The sequence below is a fragment of the Amblyomma mixtum genome, chromosome 3 (genome assembly GCF_055824585.1).
Source record: "Amblyomma mixtum isolate Tamu chromosome 3, ASM5582458v1, whole genome shotgun sequence".
In the NCBI taxonomy this organism is placed as follows: domain Eukaryota; kingdom Metazoa; phylum Arthropoda; class Arachnida; order Ixodida; family Ixodidae; genus Amblyomma; species Amblyomma mixtum.
Window position 1 is genome coordinate 249,765,642 of NC_143014.1, and position 19,440 is coordinate 249,785,081.

The window sequence follows — 19,440 nt, forward strand, 5'->3', positions numbered from 1 at the left end:
CTATTCTCTTGAATAAATTTTGTTTAAAAAAATGAGTCCTACTACTTATATATATATATATATATATATATATATATATATATATATATATATATATATATATATATATATATATACACACATACATACCGGGGGTTTCAGCGAGCACTTTCAAAAATTTTTTAATATAGGCTTTTTGGGGTAAAAATATGGTTTTTGCGGCATAATATTACCAGTGTTGGCGGGCAGTAGAGAACCGGTGAATCGTTTCAAGTAGTAAGCTGAATAACTAATTTTTAATAACAAATTTTTTAACTAGTAGAATTAAGCACCCAGTTGCAATTAGAGATTTGTAGCCAGTGGTTAGTAATCGCCATATCCGTTTTTAGAATTTCGAGAACGCGATTACCCGTGGCGCTCTGGCTGGACAAAATTTGGCTTTTTCGACTAGTTACGGGTACTGGAGGGGTTGCTTTGCTTGCATGCTTTCGAAAGCGCATGTATTTTCGCCCGACGCAGCCAGGTTTTGTCGAGCTACAGGAACGAGGGTAATAGCGTTTTCGAAGATCTAAAAAGTGATATGGCTATTACTAACGACCGGCTAGAAATCTCTAATTGCAACTTGGCACCTAATTCTACTAGTTAGACAGTTAATTATTAAATATTAGTTAACCAGCTTACTACTTAAGACGATTCACCGGTTTTGTGGTTTCGCAAAAGCCTATTCTTGAAACTTTTTGAACGTGTTTGCTGAAACACCGGGCATTGCGCTTTTAGAATGGCCGCTCTGATGATGAACAGCTGTTTTCGCAGTGTAGAGGGCAGGTAGATCTTGCACGCACGCGGAAGTGCTGCGTAGAAGAGTGCTGAGCGCTAAGTGCGTGTGACGATAATTAGCGGCGACAAGCTACGCGATGAGCAGAGGGCCGCGAAACCCGCATTCGCTCAGGTTCTGGGTTTGCGGCAAATTTCGCCCACTGCCAAGAAATGGCTAGCGATACTTGTGCGTACACGACGAAATAATGGCAATATATTCGATGGTTCGATGGCATACCGGAAAAAGTTCACTGGTATTTCAGCAATAATGGTAATACACGAGAAAATGTCTGATTTGGTAAGTAGTTTTTATCTGTAACCACGTTTGTGAAATACTGAGCAAAATTTAGTGCACTTTTGCGTTCCGTACTGGGACGCTGGGAGCAAATTCACTTTTTCTGGAAAACTGGACCCCAGAAAACCCGAAATACAGGAAATTGTTGCTGACTGACTCGATTTGTGCGCGATTGTGAACTATAAAAATAGTTCCAGGCTATTTTACCCTCCAAATTCTGAAAAAATAAAGCCCGAAAACGAAGGGCCCTAAATATATCACACATCGCACTAGCCCGAACGGAGCATTACGGTTTGGCAAGAACAAAAACAAGCATGAAACATAGAATGTTGAATGCGTTTGGTCTCCCGAACTGCTACCCTGAACTTTCCTTAGCCGCTATTTATCATAGTGCCTTTGAATAGGCAGGTAGCCATGCTCTGGAAATAAACCTTCGATTCGTTGGACACTATGTTGATTTCTAGTTTTTTCAACTCCTCGCCTCGCTTAGACCGTATTCTTAACTTTCCTAATGTCATAATAAGTTTTCCAATCTGCGCACAGACGAATGAAAATTGCCCTGAAGCATTGTTTATATACGTTAATGGGCTGGATTCCAAGAGAAAACAAGCACAGCAGAGAACGGCAGGAATTCAGGTGGGAGGATGAGATTAGGAAGTCTGCGAGAATACGATGCCCGCAGCTGACACAGGTCAGGGTCAATTAGAGAAATATGAGAGAATCCTTTGTCCAGCAGTTGGCGTAGTTATAGGTTGCTGTTTCCAATGATGATGATAATTTCGTAGTTGTACGACATTTTTAATTGCCGGTTTCCATGATTAGCGAAGGAGAAGAATTAATATTCCGTAAGCTCACTGCGAATAACAATGAGTCCACATCTTTCCCAACGTCTTCCAACGTGTATGAGGGCGTCCTCATGTGAGCCATCAGGAGACCGTCCAAGAACAACCAGCCGCTATTCCCGGCGCTCCCGAGAAGCTCTTCTGTTGGGAAAGCTGGGTAGAGCTGCTGCAACACGCTCTTTCTTTCCTTGATCACCTGCGTAGAGAAATGAAAGAGCACAAAACGAAGCTGAAGAAGCGGTACTGAATAGTATTATTTTTCACCTTTCCTTCAATCACAGCAGATATATAGAGGAAAATGGGGGGGGGGGGGGGACAGTGCTTGGGGCAAATTACGACGTTTTGGTTCTTAGAATTCCCTGTTTTTTAGAAGTGTAGTCAAATAAATTGAGTGTTTATCTGGCACGACCCGTCTGATGTCCTCCGAAATTGCACTCAAGACTAAAGAGATTAGTCCTACCGCTGTGACTCAATGCTTAGAGCGCCGCCGCGGTGGCTCAGCGGATATGGTGCTCGGCTGCTGACCCAAAAGACGCGGGTTCGATCCCGGCCGCGGCGGCTAGAATTTCTTTGGAGGAGAAATTCTAGAGGCCCGTGTACTGTGCGATGTCAGTGCACGTTAAAGAACCCCAGGTGGTCGAAATTTCCGGAGCCCTCCACTACGGCGTCTCTCATAGCCTTAGTCGCTTTGGGACGTTAAACCCCATAAACCAAACCAAACCAAACCAAACCAACCATCAATGCTTAGAGCACTCGCCGCGTGCGCTGACTGCGGCGCAGTGGGAAATTGGAGCACATGCTCCTTCGCTGTGCCGCTTCTGCAGTGCCGCGTCGCGAGATGCTCGCGGCCTACAGGGCGCTGAGAATCATCCCGGACAGTCTCGAGGCGCTCCTGTGGCCGCGCGGCAGTGCGCGCACCCGTGACAGAACAATGGTGAGCCTCTGTGCGTTCATCGAGCAGGCCGGCTTGACTTCACGCTTGCTCTTCGCCAGGTAGTGCACACGTGACATGAACGCTCCGTGGGTGCTACCTCGGACGGTATACGCGGCCAGGCGCCCCACCCCGACCACTAGTGCAGTGTGCCGCGCGCGCGATTAGTCCGAGACAGGACGCTACGTGCGTGCGGCTATGTACCGTCTTTGTCAAAAGTAACCAGGTTGCATGGTTTGCTTCTAGCTCGTACAGTGGAGCCCTTACAGCTTCCCTGAAGCTGAGATGGTTGTCAAAGGTAAGGACTGGTAGTCTTCTTACCTTCCAACACCTTTCAATTTTTAGGAAAGCCACAAGGGCTCCACTCTGCAAGCTAGAAGCAAACCATGCAGCCTGGTTACTTTTGACAAAGACGGTACATACAGTTTACTGCCTTTTTTGTAAGTGATTGTGCGCAGTGGCCGCTCGCGCGCACTTATTTTCGGACAATGCTTGGACATTAGCGCGCGAGCGGCGCGAACTTGATTACTTTTGTATTTTGTAAATAGTGTATAAAGCTCTCCCCTGTCCTTTCTTGCTATCGCTCCCCTCTATACTCTCCTCACTATCCTCTCTTTTTGCCTTTCATTTCCGCCGGCCGCAGCTCGGGTGCTTAAGATATTAGACAGCAATTGCTGCGGCCGGTAACACTGTTTTGCTTCACGTTTTTATTTTTTTAATAAACCACTACCACCACCAGCCCGAGCACGCAGGTGTGATCTCGATAGCGGAGGCTGCGTTTCAATGAAGACGAAACAAAGGTGCCTGTGCACTGAGCGATGTCAATGCACACAAAGTATTACCAGGTGGTAGAAATTCATCCGGAGAGCTCCACTACGGCGTCCCTCACAGCCCATGTCGCTTTGGAGCGTTAAGCACCGTATACCATACCATAAGCTAACAAGAGCAGTCTCTTCTGGGCACAGAAGAAAAAAATGATATGGCGACTGCACACCTAGCAGTGCGGAATGGTGAGCGCTGGCTGGCCCACACTATGGTTTTGCAGTTGTTGCAGTTGCTTTGAACGCTCCGCCTAGGCTGCATCCATGACTCTCCCGGAACGCAGCTTATGTGCCACGTTGCCGCTGGAGGCTATATCAAAACAGCTGCGGCTGGTACTGTCTATTACCGAATGTTATCTCGAGCAGCGTTTTAACGCGTTCAGCGCTTTCTTGTTACGACAGCGCGCCCCACCTGACAGCGAGGAGAGAGGCATCAGGTAGCAGCTATCAGCACGGTGTGGCCAAGTGATCGCGGACGCTGGATGGTCACGACTTGACTGTGGTACTAATATACTACTTCTAATGCTTGTATTATTATGTTACTACTGATAATAATACAAGAACTGCCACTGTCGTCATCACATTAACAGCCTAACTACGTTATACTGCAGAACCAAGGCTGCTACCATATTTCAATTAACCTTGTTTGCTACTACTACTATACTACTACTACTATATCGCTACACTACCACTACTATACTACTACTTCTGCTACTTTACTACTACTACTACTATACAACTACAATCATTACTGCTGCAACTAAAATGATACTACTACTACTACTGCTACTGCTACTACGACTGCTACTACAAATCCAATTACTTTTACTGCTACTACTACAACTGCAATTACTACTACTGCTACCACTACAACAAGAACTACAACTACTACTACAACAACTACAATCGCTACTTCTGCGACTACAACTACTATCTCACTGCTACCAGAACTGCTACTACTACTGTTACTATTACAACTAAAAATATTACTACAGCACCGCTACTAATACAGTGCGGTGGCTGGGAACCTTCACTTTAATATCTACGCTGTAAAATTTTGTGAAGTGAGATTCGGCAAACGAGAGAGCTTTGAAAAAGGCACGAATTTTTGCACTCCCCATTTTTGCGCACTGTGCAGCTCAGCCTACACAGGGTCCTGGATTAACCTCGGTATTTATTTATTTGTTACAATTTGTTATTGGTCTTACTTTATTAAAAAAATTAGGGATCTTTGCGCCAAGAGTTCTTAAAAGGGAATTTTTTTTAGTAGTAGGCTAAACGCGGGTGCTAAAGGTGACATCTTGGTTTTCTGCAGGGCCAAAAGTGAAGATAATGGCTTATCGCTCTCTAAGATTGTCTGCACGTACTGCAAAGGAACAACATAGATTGTCGGCTGGCGCGAAGAAGACATGAATAAAGCTCCTGGAAACATCAAGCAGCCCCGATGCAACGAAGCGTCTTGGTGCTCCAAAAGACGCCCACCACTGAACAGCAAAGAAAATCAGAGAATGAGGAGAGGAAATTTGGAATCTAAATTGAAATCTAAATTGCGCACTCTTGCCGGTGGGCAAAAACGGCTGTTTGTACAACACTTCCTGATAATGGAGCAATCTTTGTTCGGTCTGACTTACAATCGCAAATGCTACTATTCACGTACTGCGAACGGAACCAAATCGCATGTCCATTGGAGAGGGCCGAAGCGACATTACAAAGCTGCGATCCTAAAGGAAAGTCAGGAGGATCGTGCAGCCACAACACGCGCAAAGTCGGGCTGTAGAGTTGCTTAGTCAGCGGGTCATGGAACAGAATACTTCCGGGCTCTGTCTGTATACGTGTACCCGCAAGTTATGCGGGTAAGCTCATATAAATTTTGGAGGCGCCCTTGGAGCCAACTTCGTATGCATTCGTTGCAAGGATGAGTAATATCTCAATATTCGAAGAGAGATAAAAAGGAAGAAGCAAGTCAGGGATTTTAACCAGTGTGCGATTATATTCACGATTATATAATTTCATCTGGTAGATTCCTCTGCTAGAATGTGAATTCACAACTTTTCTTTCTCCGTATTTTTTGTTTTGTACAAATTCTAGCTCTGCGTTCCAAAATTTTAAATATACTCCATTCCCTGGAGATGAGTGCGTTTGTATCCGCTGTGCAACTTAGCCAATACCCCGCCGTGGGAATATATGTGCCATTAAGCCTGAGGACATCATCATCATCATCATCAACCAGAAGGGTGTCCCGGTTGGCTACGCTGCACTGGGGAAGAGGGATGATGGGACTGATAAGGAAAAAGAACAAGGGGGAGGAGTAGTGAAAGTTTGTCATGAATGGAGTAGTAGGCCTTGAGGGCAGTCGACTACTGTAGCCACGGTCCGAGGATCTTATTTTCTGTTAAGTGGGCAAGTTAAGTGCACTTACGGCGAATGTCACTCGCTCTAAGTACACTTTGCCACATCTAAACGACGCAAGTGGAGTGTCACTCGCGTCACTCGAGTGCACTCCGCTAGGAGTGCGTTCACGGACCACACTTTGCTGGCCAAGTGCGTAGCCTCGTAATCTGCGACTTCAAACGCACAATATATATAGTGCGTAAAAAGTACTTACAACTTTATTTTACATGCTATACCACTGTTTTCAGAAAAAGATTCGTTCGTTATAGCTGCAACCGAAGCACCAAAACAAGGAAACGTGATCAGACGCAACACCGCTGCCCGCAGCCATCTTGTTTGTTGCCGCAAATCTGGATAGTCTTGGCTGGTCTTGGCTTTTCTTCTATTTCTATTTTTTTAATCGTTAAAAACTGTTGAACCTCGTTTTATTTGCGCGGTCACGTTAAGCGATCAATCATTATGAGTCCTTTTTCTTTTCCATCGACCTCTTCAGAAATTCCGCTCATCTTCTGTCGTCATTTTTCTTACTACTAGTGCACTTTGCTTTCCCGCTTAGCACCGCGTAGCCTAAAGTATCACTGGATCCAGATGCCGAAGCGCACTCCCCGTAAGTGCACTTGTTCGCTTGACAGAGGTACTATTCTCTGTTAATGGGCGAGGATCCAGGCGGTCCAGCGCAAGCGTATCTTTCAATCGCAAACGGCGAAAAAGCAGGGGAGGTCGGGAGAAAATGCGTCATTCCGAACTTTTTAATATCATGAACTCTCACCATGTTCCGCTTGATCTGGAATCATTGTATTTTATGAGTGCGATGCCAGGACGACAGATAACAATTCGGTACAATTTAATTGCAAACAAATTCTGAACAAAACAAGAAAAAGTCCCAGACTTCTCTGAACCAGCCACAGCGCTGTGCCACGCTGCAGCAGGGACCCCAAATTAGCGCCGCAAACGAACACAGCTGGTCAGTTTAGGTGAGCGCGTTATTTATCCGCGTACAGCGATCTCAGTAATGATGTCACCAAACTAATAAAACGGATGAAACTGACGCACGTTGTTCTACTCGTGTGGAGAGGAATGAAAGCGGAATGAACGCCACAGCGCGCCGCTGCCGAAGAAACCCTTCATACTGCTTGACGACTGAAAAGCTCCGCGCCGTGGCTCGGGAGCAAGCTAGTGAATATTTTGAAGGAAATAAGAGCCATATATTTTGGGGGCGATCAGGCCGACTGATGTGAAGGAAATGCGGTAGCATTCTTCTTTCAATCGCCAATCTGCTCCAGTTCCGATTTTATTCTGTTTCTGAATGTCACTGTGGCGCTGTGGGTAAATAGATTTATAGCTAAATAAGTATTCTAATTCTAATGCTATGCCATTCGGATTTCATTGTCTTTTTTCCCCAATCTATTCCAATTGCTCCATTCAAATTCCGAGTGCGCAACTACGCAAAATGTGTTACACTAATAGATGGCGCGACTGCACAGGCAGGTGGCTGTTTCCTGCAAAGCCACCGATGGGGCTTGTGAGTCTCAGGTTGCTCTTCCCGAGCAGCGCGAGAAGGAATAGCTCAATGCAAGAGAACGGCGGCGTAACTAAGACAGCCCAAGAAAGGAAACGACACATGCATCGCACCAACTCGCCCAACAATCTGTAATTACGAAATAGCTCCCGCAAGTTTCTTTTGGCACACGTAGTTCTTCGGGAGGCTGTCTATTTTGCACGTAGGCCTGCTGTTGTCTTACTCAATCAAGAGCATTAGCACTTAATTAGCTCGTTCTTCAATTTCGCTCCATGGTCGTCGTCGCCACCTGCCTCGGATGGAAGGTGGCAAAGTGGAGAGAGGGAAATTCCCCCGTCTACCATTAGGGGAGCGGAGGGAGAAAGAAAGTGGAAGAGCCAGAAGGGTTGGAGGTGACTGGTGCCAAAGTGGAGGAGGAAATCCCCCTCTCGACTTTGAGGAGAGAGATGAAGAGATAAAGTTTGAGAGGGAAGAGGGTGATGGTTCAAAACCCACCGCCGGACAAAAACAGGTACAAGCGTCTCTTGGCCCGACACGCCCGGCTTTCTTTGCTCTCACACCGCAGCTAATGCTCGGACATTCGCGTTACACACTCGTAACCGCACTGTGATTTTTACTTCTCGGTCATTTTCACTTTTGCTGAGTCTTTGTTCACACAGTCGCGACCGTCGTACAGTTTTCGCCTTCATGGCTCTCTTTATGACCTCTCACTAGGAGGGCCATGCTCAAGGGGATAGGCTGTGAACATGTTCATGTCATCGATCAGGCTACAGAGAAATGAGCAGAAAACTAATCGCTATACTTAGCCTTCGTCAATTAAAAAAAATGCGTTTGGTTCGGTGTGATTTGAAGAAGCATATCTGAAATGGTCAAAAGAAAAGCTACAGGTGGTGCACAGCGGTTGTAGCACTGGAAATGAGAAAAATTGGCAGTGGCTTAGCTCTGCTATGCCAGGATATACGTAGCGTGAGGTATTGGTATATCTTGGTTAAAGTTTGATCGTGTGTTCAGTTGCACGGCGAACCTTCATGTCGTCTTCTGCACCTTGAACCCGTTGTGAGGTAACTCGGACTCGCAAACATTCACATTACTCGACAGCAGCAAAATAAGCTTAACTATTTAGTTACACATAAATAAACAAGAAGAAACGAGCAAGAAGAAAACTATTTACAACATGACTGAACCGTTGATTAGACGATATCACCCCCCGCTTTACACAGAGCGCTTAGATTTAAGCACTCTGTCTCCGCCCTCGGCGGGGACAGCAACCAATAATCAATCAGGCGACAAATCTCACCAAGCGATGGTCAAGGAAGGGAAAATAAAGTTTCCGTCAGCTAATCAAAGAGTGGGGAAAGGATATCGGCTAACCGAATACTTGGGAAAGGATGGATACCGAGCTCACATACAAACAGCACTGAATTCACTGCATTCCGAACCTCTACCCTCTCCTACGTTTTACTTTCCGCACGCGTGCGTACGAGACGCACGTATGCCTCGGGAACAATTACTCAGGGTTCTTTATAAAAAAAAAGATAAGAAAGCTGTCGCTGAGGGGTCAAGCGCCCAGTGGCAACTACAGCCTAACCAGGGGACTCTTCTGGATACCCAAAGCTCAAACGACCCATCGGGGCCGCATCGCGTACCGATCGGCGACCGTACACCTGCGTCCTCGCAATTAGCTATGTACATGAGAAGAGCGAATGACTGACAAGTAGGGGCACGAGAAGGCACAAAGAAAAAAAAAAAACGTCCACTTGCCACAAAATGAAGACTGCAGGCATTCAAACACTGAATACTGCACAAAGCTGCGTGCTGGAAAGATATCTGTAGTAGGAAGACAAGACGGAGACGGAACAAGCGCCCTGGCGGCGGTGCCGTCGGCAACAATAGAGCAGCCACCGAGCCTCCGTCGTGCATCCGCGGTTCCACGAATTTGGTAACCCTTCGACCGGGGACAGGTGCACATGTCAAAGTCGCTACCTCACGCCGTGCACTCTGTGCTGGAGACTGAATGGCGCATCATAAAGTTCAGCGAACTTCACACTCGGGATCCGATGAACGAGTTTTTCAAATCTCCTGCGCCGCTCAGCAGCAGCCCGACTCTCGTTTTCCTCCATGGAACACGGCGCAGTAGCTGTGTATTCCTCCACATTATAGTGTTCACATTTATAGACCAGATTTTTTTGCACTCGCACGCAGGCTGCGGACGCGCGCCTACTCTCGACGCCAGTCGCCATCTGTCGGCGCGCGCGGCCCGAGGGACTGCGGGTCGCGCCGGCGCCGCGCATAGAACGCATGTTTACGTGTTCGCTTCTGCCGTTTTGTGCTCCATCAGCTAACGTATGAGGGTGTGTGCTGTGTGTCACTACTCACATTTGCCCTCTTCCAGACAGTGCTGCGGTTATCTTGTGCGCAGTTACTCGTTAACATGACATCCGAGGGTAGTCGACCAGGTAGTGTACGGACTGGAAACCAGCACTTCGAAGCAGATTTCTGCGCTGTCGTGTCGTTTGTTGTCGCCTTTTACGTGCGATATCATCTATGATAATATTATGCATCAGAATGTAGATCTATTGACTTGACTCAGTGGAGTAGTAACTGGATAGGCGAGCTGCAGACTGAAGGTTGTCCCGACGGAGCGCGTGTTTTCGATCACCAGTACGTGTTCAGCATCCTTGCGCTGAGCTTGCTCTTGTTCCCATTAAGAACATTTCATGCACAGGATTGTAAGCACGACCGCTACCGATTTCAGCTGCTTTTTCCGCACGCATCTCAGAGGTATCTGGGGGGTAAAGGTTTATCTATAGTATCTTTCTGCTGTTGGTATCTACCTTAGCTTGGTTTGGTTTATTAAGGTTTTACGTCCCAAAGCGACTCAGGCTATGAGGGACGCCGTAGTGAAGGGCTCCGGAAATTTCGACCACCTGGGGTTCTTTAACGTGCACTGACATCGCACAGTACACGGGCCTCTAGAATTTCGCCTCCTTCGAAATTCGGCCGCCGCGGCCGGGATCGAACCCGCGTCTTTTGGGCCAGAGCAGAGAGCCGTAACCACTGAGCCACCGCAGCGGTGCGGTATCTACATTATTCATAGGAAAACATGCGCGATTTCATTACATTTTCTACACTTAGCCAAACGCCTACGCAACGCTCTCACACGCGGCGAGAGCTCCTGAATAAAATAACGCGACTTCGGACCTCAGAATTAGTGAAAGCTGGATTAGCTGCTCATATCTATTCAAGCTTTTATAAATTAAGCGGAAGTACGTTTTTATGCACCAGGTTGCATAAACCATGACAAAATTTGTTTTCTGTTGGCGCTGCGACTCAGTTGAGCTCACAGCGGTAATTTGTTGATAAACTGGCGCGGCGACAAGAAAGCCGTTTGTGGAAGGGGGGGAGGGGGGGCTTTATGGCCGGCAGGAAGGAATAAGAGTGCATGGGAATTGGAACTGCATACTAGCCGCACACCTAATTCTTGATATTGAATAAAACGTTTCTTTGCGGTGGAGCACCAAGACGGAATTCGATTAAGCACGAGCGCGTTCTAAGCGCCGGCACAATTAACCTGAATGTCAAACTAAATGTCATTAAAACGCGTCAATGTTATCGCTTTGATAACGTAAATACTTCCTGCAACACAGCCACGCAGCGGAAGTATGCTCGACAATGTTTTTTTAGCGCCCGAAGCGCGGCTATATGCAGGCGCGGCCGCGGAACTGCCGCAGCCCCGCAGTCCCCAAAGAAACGCCCGCACCGCGGCGCGCCAGTCGGTGCAAAATGGCCGCGCCCAGGAGAGGCTCAAAAATCTGGTCTTACCATTTCATCTAGGGCGCCGCCATTTTGGGGAGGTGGCGCCGTCTATGTTCTGTTCTTGTCCCTAGCGCCATGCTGGTATGCGCGCGCGCATTTGTGCTGCGCCCACGGTGCAGTACGGCGGCGTCGCAAATTGGCGTTTCGGAGCTTCTGATTTTTTTTGCGTATGTGTGTATATGCTAGAAAAGCGCCTGGGTGACGGGAAAAGCTTTTCGAGCAAGACTGCCGCCGTTTGGTGTAGTGATGGCTGGAACTTTATCGGATTATGGGGCAGGAGGCACTTCCACCGTCGTTCGGATGATTGACCTAGGCAAACGAAATTTGTTTACGAGTTGATTGTTGCTCTAGTGCTCAGCAACGGTCGCATCGCTATCTACGATGGCGGCCGAAGAAGTGGCACAGGCAGCCGCCAAGCTTCTTTTATGCTATCTGATTGAGTTCGATAGACTACGATTACCAGCCAGCATAACAAAGTCACTTCATGAATGTTTACGTTAGCCGCACTTCACTTTGCTTAAGTGTGCGTGGTGCGCGGAAAGCAATGCAGTTTGAACAGGTCGCAGCCGCACTGACGCTGCGGCTGTTCATGCTGTGCACATGGCTCTGCGGCTAGTTTTTTCCGCTTGCGATAGTAGTTGGTGCAGCCAACAACAACGCAGTGGCATCCTGATGACCTCGGCTCACGATTCATGTTCACAGTCAGCGTCAAAGCACGTAAAAGCTGTTTTCTCGTGCAAAAGACAGCAGGACACGAACGTCACTCAACGCGTAACTCGCCGCCCGCGCATGCGCTTCTCGCGCATGCGCAGTATGGTCGAGCAAGAGAGCACGTGCAACGGCGAGACTGTGGCCAATGTTGCTCACGCTACAATAACAGCTATCAGGTTGGGTATCGGGTAGGATAACAGCTCTCGCCGTCATACTTTCATCTATGTGATGATATTTTCTTATCTCGCAACGGAGAAGTGAGGCAGTGACGAAGCAGTGAGGCCAGAGAGCGATAAAGATGCGTCAGTCTGTTGCGGCTGGGGAAGAAACTATTAAATTTCGCGGTTTAACGTCCCGAAGCGACACATGGGGTATGAGGCACGCCTTAGTGAAGGACTGCGGAACTTAGGCCACTTAGGTTTCTTTAACGTGCGCTGACGTCACACAGCACACGGTCGTTTTTGTATTTCGCCTCCATCGAAATACAGTCGCCATGGCCGGGATCTAACCCGCGACCTTGGGATAAGCAGCCGGATTGAGTGCGCAAGAATGCAGGAGGGCGGGCACAGTTACTTGAATATCAATGCAGCATTGCTGCAAGCCTTAGTTGCACACACTTTTCAACCTTAGCATTGTTCCCGCTAAAAATACACCATCCCTAGCTGAGAACACTAACCTAAACATCTAGCTTCATTTAATGTTCTCCTTTAGTTTCCCTTTACAGAGAGCCCGAGGTTTAAAAAGCCACCCTTAACAACCGAACAAAAGGCATCTACACCACATGAAACACACACAAATCTACGAAAATGTGCACAATACCACACTATGCTCAGGGACAACTTTACTTGGCAATGCTGCAGAGGCTAGGAAAGAAACGAAAGGAGACTGGCTTTTCTCCCCGTACCATGCGAGGGGGGTTGTTCATTGTTTAGGCTAGGGGTGCGGATGAGTGAAACGGGGGAAGCTATGGCGCGGAACACTGAACAACGCGGCACGGGGACAAAGCCATGAGGAATACGACATTGCAGCTTATGCAGGTGGGTTCTAAAGCATAATGGGCATTATGTACCTGGTAGAACCCTATAATTAAACAATAAAAAACTAAACTCAAAGAATCAACTTTTAATTTCCGATTGTAGAGTCAATATGATATAGCGAAATTGAAGGCGGGCAAGATCGAAGGTGGTCCCTGTTTTTAAGTTTTCTTAACCGGCAATGTGGTTTCAAATATTCAACGTCAAAAATACGCATTTCAAACCTAGTTCAGTTGGCTTTCCCGCAGTGCAAATTTCTCAAATGGTGTCGCTACGCGTATTATCGTCGCGGAAATCACTTTAATCACTTCGACGTCATAAAATACACAAACGGCGTCTGTATTTGTTGCATTAGAAATGCGAGCGACGCCATTTTATAAACATGCAACATGAAAAGCCAACTCAACGAGCTTTCAAAAGCGTGTTTTTGACGCTATATATTTCGAACCACATTGTGGATTAAGAACTCACGTTCAGTCTTGGCGGCCTTCAATTTCGCAATACGCCCCCTAAAATCATAAGTAAAAAAGTTGTTTAATAAAGTTTAGTTAATTAATCATTTACTCGCTGTGTTCTGTTAGGAACACAATGGCCGCTGTGTTTTAAAATGCACCCGCACAAACTGCACTGTCGTATCTCTAATGCCTTTTCAAAGAAAAATCTGTACTGAACAATTTCAAACACCCGGTATGTTGTCCCATTTGAACCGATAAAGCTCCTTCAAGGAGGCTTTTGTGTGTTACACGAGAAAAAATGCCAAGCTCTATTGCTGGCGGCCGTCTTGCGCAAGCAGAGATGTTTTGTAATTAATACTTCATGCCAAATGCATGTGAAGATTTCTTATTGTTTTGACTGCTGCAGCGTTACGTGAAAACTTTGCATCCAAAAGCAGCAGCACTTGAATGAGAACCGTAAATGCTGCTCCTTCTGAAAACTGTTATTAACGAGGTTAAACTCTAAATTCAAGGTCTTCGCGAATCGTCACAGCGGTCGAAAGAATGAGAAATCTTGACTGGTTCGATTACGAAGAAACAATTAGAAATAATATGGCTAGCGCTACAGCACAGTCAGCATTAGTGTTTACGTTCTGTACGTCTTACATGCAAGAGCCTTCTTGAGAAACTTGGCTATGTTCGTACAGATAATCTACCACTGTGACAGCAGTAGACGCATACTGACCGTATGCTTGGTATACGGGGTGCTACTGCGAGCCGCGATCGTGCGAGTTGAACAACTTACTTCGCGTGCGATGTCTTCAATCTTCCTTAGCGTTTTGTGAAATAGGCGTCCGTTGTGAGTCATGCTGTAGACATCGTCCAACCATAGCCAGGGTTGAAACATTCGCATACTTATCAGTACTGTCAATCTGCAAATTAGGCAACAGAATTCTTGCAAGACTTTGGTAATGCATGCTAGCGCGAAAAACGAATGCGGGAAACACATTTTTCAGAACGGAAAAAAGATTAATTTATTCGTAGTAAACAAGCTTACAAGGGCTACAATCAGTGAACATCTGCAGAAGACATTCTGAGGTTGCTGCTGTTTAAAGCGCCTGCCCAGTCATCGCGTAACCGTCGCAGCAATGACTGTGAAGCGAGTGCTGTGCACATTGGAGGTACGGCTGAGGCCTTCGAAGGAGTTCACCATACGGACCGATTTACCGATTACTCTTGCGGAAGGCATACAACGTGCAACCCTCTCGTGATATGTGGCGACTGGTTCGCCCTCATTGATAGATGCAGACAAAAAAGGAGGTCGCTTTTTCCCTTTGCCATCCGGGCTGCGGGAAAACTTTCATTTGGGAAAGAAAAAGTGTTAGATGTCCGAAAAGTCTAGGGGTGAGCGAATATTCGAAATTTTCGAATAGTGAGTCGAACATCCATCTACTAGGTTCGCTGAACGAACCAATTAGTTCATATTCAAAAAAAAAAATCTCGAAATAAATCGAATTTTTACTCACGTTTACGAATAGTTTTTGAATAACTGGCACAAAGTTCGAATAGGGCACACTGCGTTTTTTTTTCCTTTCGAAAACTGTTTCAATAACAGGGCCCACTCTGACGCCGCGTAGCATGCTGCCGAGATTGGTCTGTACGGGAAGAGGGGCGGTATGCATATGACCTTCACGACGCGGCTGGATTTAGCCAGGTTTAATAAACCCCGCCTTCGTTCCCAATACCGGAGGCAATATCTGAAATTCTCGTTTCTGTACAAAAATGGTGAATTGGGCAAGTCAGTCAGTACGGGTCCATTATTGCAGAAATTACAGCGAATGTTTTTGTTCTACTTTGTAATCAATTATATTTCAAGTAAAAATTACAGCAAAACCAATTTCACATTGATGAGCACCTCAAATTAAAAAAAAAGAAAAGCATTCCCCTATGCATTCCTTGGTTTCGAACTGTTTTGATCGAATGGGAAGCGATGCACACGGCACTTGTATCTCTTTCACTTCAGGCTTGGCGAAAGTTAGTTCACTATCATCATCAGTAGCAAAAGGTAATTTTCGTAGGCATATGGCATCACAGTAAAAAATTTATTACACTTACTTCGTGTTACGTGTCCCCTAATTAACATCAGTACTGTGTCTTCCGACAGCTACATCGGCATGACTTTTAGCGCATCGGCTAGCACTTCACTGTTTCGGATGGATACCCGTTTCGCACGAATATTGACACAAGTCACCAGATATTCTCGCAAATATTCGATTTGTGTTCGACTCACTTTCAAACTACGCGATTCGTACTCAATTCAGTAGCGAAGCTAACCTGTTCGTATTCGATCGGAAGGTTTCAAAGAGGCACTATTGGCACACCCTTACTGACAACCAAAGCGCTGTCGTTTCTGTTTGCGCAGTTACATCAGAATTGTCGCACATAGTTAACCAACACGACTGGCACTTCGCACGTCCTCTGAGAAATACTCTTGCATGTTTTTGTTTTTTTCGCGTAAATTTAGCATCTTCGCCACAGAATATTTTATCACTATCGCCAGCTGACTTTATGATGTCAATTGTACGCTGAACACGCGCATTTTCTGCGTGAGGTGAGTCTGTGGACTTCACCTGCTTTGACAGTGCCTTCGTATTTGTCACAATGAATTGACCCCATGCCCGAAACCGTAGTTAACGCAGCGAAAACATGTTCTTAGCCATTGTAGCACATGAAAAAAAGAGTTCATAGCGTGTGGCCACATGGTGCTCCTTGTGAAAAGGAGAGCCCAAATGGGCTCCCACATGCAGTGACCTTCCTCCCGTGAAAATGCTTCGAGATAATTGGCTTCTTAAATTGGGCACTACTTTTAATTACTTTTTTATCATCGGAATCTCCTGTTAAACGGTTGTTCGAAGGATAACTTTGCTGGCGGACAGTGGTGGTGCCTTTTTTAATATAGCTGAGTGAAACCGACTTTAAATGGGCCCATTCCTCCTACGTGCACAGCTGAACTCTGATGTCCATTCGTAACGATCGATCTAACTAGATGACTCATGCGAGCCATCTGCTGTCGTCATTTTCGAGAGCATCTGTTGGTGAGTTCAGCGTTCAACGGAAGGCGCTTGATGTTAGCTGTTTATTGCACCTGCCTTGAGTTTTCACCTCGCGCTGCCTTCGTACTCGTAAAGAAATAGAGTTATCAGTTCATGGTTATAGCTTGCGTGTCGTATAAGTTCATGAATCCATTTTCACGCCAAGTTTCTTGAACCTGCTATCAATACAAGTGGTTTTGAAGGAATCACGAAAAAACTTTGGGGCTGGACCAGAGCGACAATAATTTGTCTCTTGTCCTATGCAAAGTGCAACCGCATGCAGTTGCTGGCGTTCCGTCGATCTAAAGCCAGGTGTATGCCAGTTTGCTTCAGAACTGCTCGACGCAAGTAGCCTCCTTCTTCCTGCTTCCTCCCCATGCACCTTATTCTTTCTCTAAAGGCTATCTTCTTAGTCGTTAAGGCCATAGGTGCAGCTAACTGTGCTTCAGAACTGCTGATACAGGTCCCGTCACCATACTTTAGCAAAGCGATCGTGTCTCCTGATGAAAACGCTTCGATTAATTTTACTAACCGCTGGGAACACATCTACATGAGGCATACGGAAAGAAGCAAAGAACTAGGAAGAAAATATATATATGCCAAGAAAATTGTCAGTAGTGTAGACGCTTATTCTCTGAGAGGAAATTGTGGCTACAAAACACACAACTTCGCTGCGATAGGACAGGTTACACCAATCCCTTTGTAGTTGAGCGTTGAGGAGTTAAGCGACCTGGTGGTTGCCGATATGCGACTTCCCTTTGCTTCGATGAAGCAGTAAGGGCTTACGATTTCTCTGCACCACATCAGGCCGGAATTACTCTCTTTTTTTATCTTCTCTTTCTCCTTCCTTCCGCGCCTTTTTCGAAACAGCATGGTTCCTTTCAAGAAAGCAAAGCTTCAATTTGCGCGTGTGATTTTACTAATCTCGTGCGCCGGATTCTAGCTTCAGTACTTGTACAGAAGACGGGTAAAAAGTGCTCTTGCACGTAAACGAGAGCTAAGCTTTGCTGCAAGAATTATCGTAAGAACGAAGTAATTTTCACTGAGGCACAAGAGTAACAACAACGCAGTGCAAAAGATGGCTCACAAGTCAGAGTAGGTGCCATAGTTTCCATGTTTTTCTTCGGACCCGAGGCCTACTCCCAGAGCAAAACCTGGAATAGAAAATAGGTTACGTAAAAATGAAGCTGTCTTGTGGAGGCGTTACAGCGCTCCTGCTCAAATTCGCGCCGTTTGTAGCGCATGAGCCTCATTTTGAGATAGGTTCATTTTTCAAGTCAGTGTTTCTATAAGTAAAATTAACGCTTCATATGCGCTTAGCGAAACATGCAGTGATTAATTGGAATAAAAGAAAAGTTGACTAATTATATTTTGGCTCAGGAATAATTTCTATAGACTGAATATAGGAAAGAAAAGCGTGCATTTTCTTCAATTTCCATAGCGAGCCTTAACGGTCGCTCGTTCAGCAAAACCTAGCATGGCGATTCGTAGTAATCATTTCGGTGCATGTATCCGCCTCCTGCGCAAGGAATGAAATATAGTGGTTGGGAAATTCGCCATGCAGTTTTGAATGTGGTGCGGTCTGGAAGGCAAGTAGTAAAATATGCGATAACATCTCTCGTTTCTTCTGTCGCTGTCACTGACAGCGTTCATCGCCCAGAAGTCCGACTTGAATTTTTTTTCGTCACAAGCCAAGGTTTGTTAGTAACTCTTCGTTAAAGATAACTGCATCCAACTTCACGGTATTTAGTTAAAGAAAACCGACGCGAAACTGCAGCAGTCAGCAAATGAGCCGATCAGTTTTAACCTGCCGTGGTCCATTTTCAATAGACCATGCATGCAGTCACGGGAGCACACTTTTTTCGCCTCACAGAACACCCCATACTCTACCTAGCGGTCGTTACTACGAGGTTGTTACGTTTTCCTGGATTTATTTATAATCTGATGTTGGCATTATGCGTTGTCTGCTTGTGTATAGAAAAAAAGAAAATGGCTGTGGCTTAGCTTGGTTAAGCCCGGTAATTGCGAAAGCAATATCCGTAGCTACGCCATGGTTAAGCTGGTAGTGTAGCTGGTGGTGGTGCTTGTGGTTAGACTTGTGGTGATGCATCGGTTATACAATCCAATCCAATCCAATCCAATCCATTCCAATCCATTCCAATCCATTCCAATCCATTCCAATCCAATCCAATATGCTAATATGGTAGCTACCGGCCTCGCTATGCGACGGGCTGAAAGTGCAACTAGTATTGCTTTCGCAATACAAGAAATTTGGCTTTTGTAAGTAATGGACTCACGTCCAATTATGTCCAAGTTGCACGTGTGCACGATCTCCAAAATGTCGATAGGCTCGGTCGATGACTTCGCGAGCAAATGCTCGACACGGGCCACCAGAGCGTCTGCGCACTCCTGCATGACGCCTATATAGCCGTCCAAAATGCTAGCTCGTAATCCTTGCTGTAAGTCTTTGCGCCTGATCTTCCAGGCATCACCGGTCCTGAGGAGAAAAAGCAGCTCAACAAGAAAGACGGAATAGAAGATTTCATTGGCGTTAATTTGCACTCGAGCTCAACAACACACGTTCTAAATCTTTAGCCTTCAGAGAGAATGGAACACACTTCCCGCTTTAACTTTCTGCAGCGCAGTTTAAAGTAGATCATGTGCTTCAGGTTGAGTGTAGGCAGCTACCTTTTCAACATGAACGACGTTTGAGTAGGACGATTAAATTACGAACGATGTACATTAAGTTCTCACTCCTG

At 46.1% G+C, this 19,440-nt stretch overlaps 1 protein-coding gene across 1 annotated transcript in view; it reads right to left on the reverse strand.

Moving 5' to 3' along the window:
- Nucleotides 1–19,440, reverse strand: part of LOC149354299 (cytochrome P450 4V2-like) — an 80,372-nt gene that overhangs the window by 40,061 nt on the left and 20,871 nt on the right. Inside the window, exons 5-8 of the mRNA XM_089575954.1 lie at nucleotides 18,979–19,178; nucleotides 17,769–17,835; nucleotides 14,395–14,521; nucleotides 1,946–2,128 (exon numbers count right to left, since the gene is read on the reverse strand). Coding sequence (XP_089432080.1) covers nucleotides 1,946–2,128; nucleotides 14,395–14,521; nucleotides 17,769–17,835; nucleotides 18,979–19,178 — 577 coding nt within the window. The remainder of the gene's footprint in view (nucleotides 1–1,945; nucleotides 2,129–14,394; nucleotides 14,522–17,768; nucleotides 17,836–18,978; nucleotides 19,179–19,440) is intronic.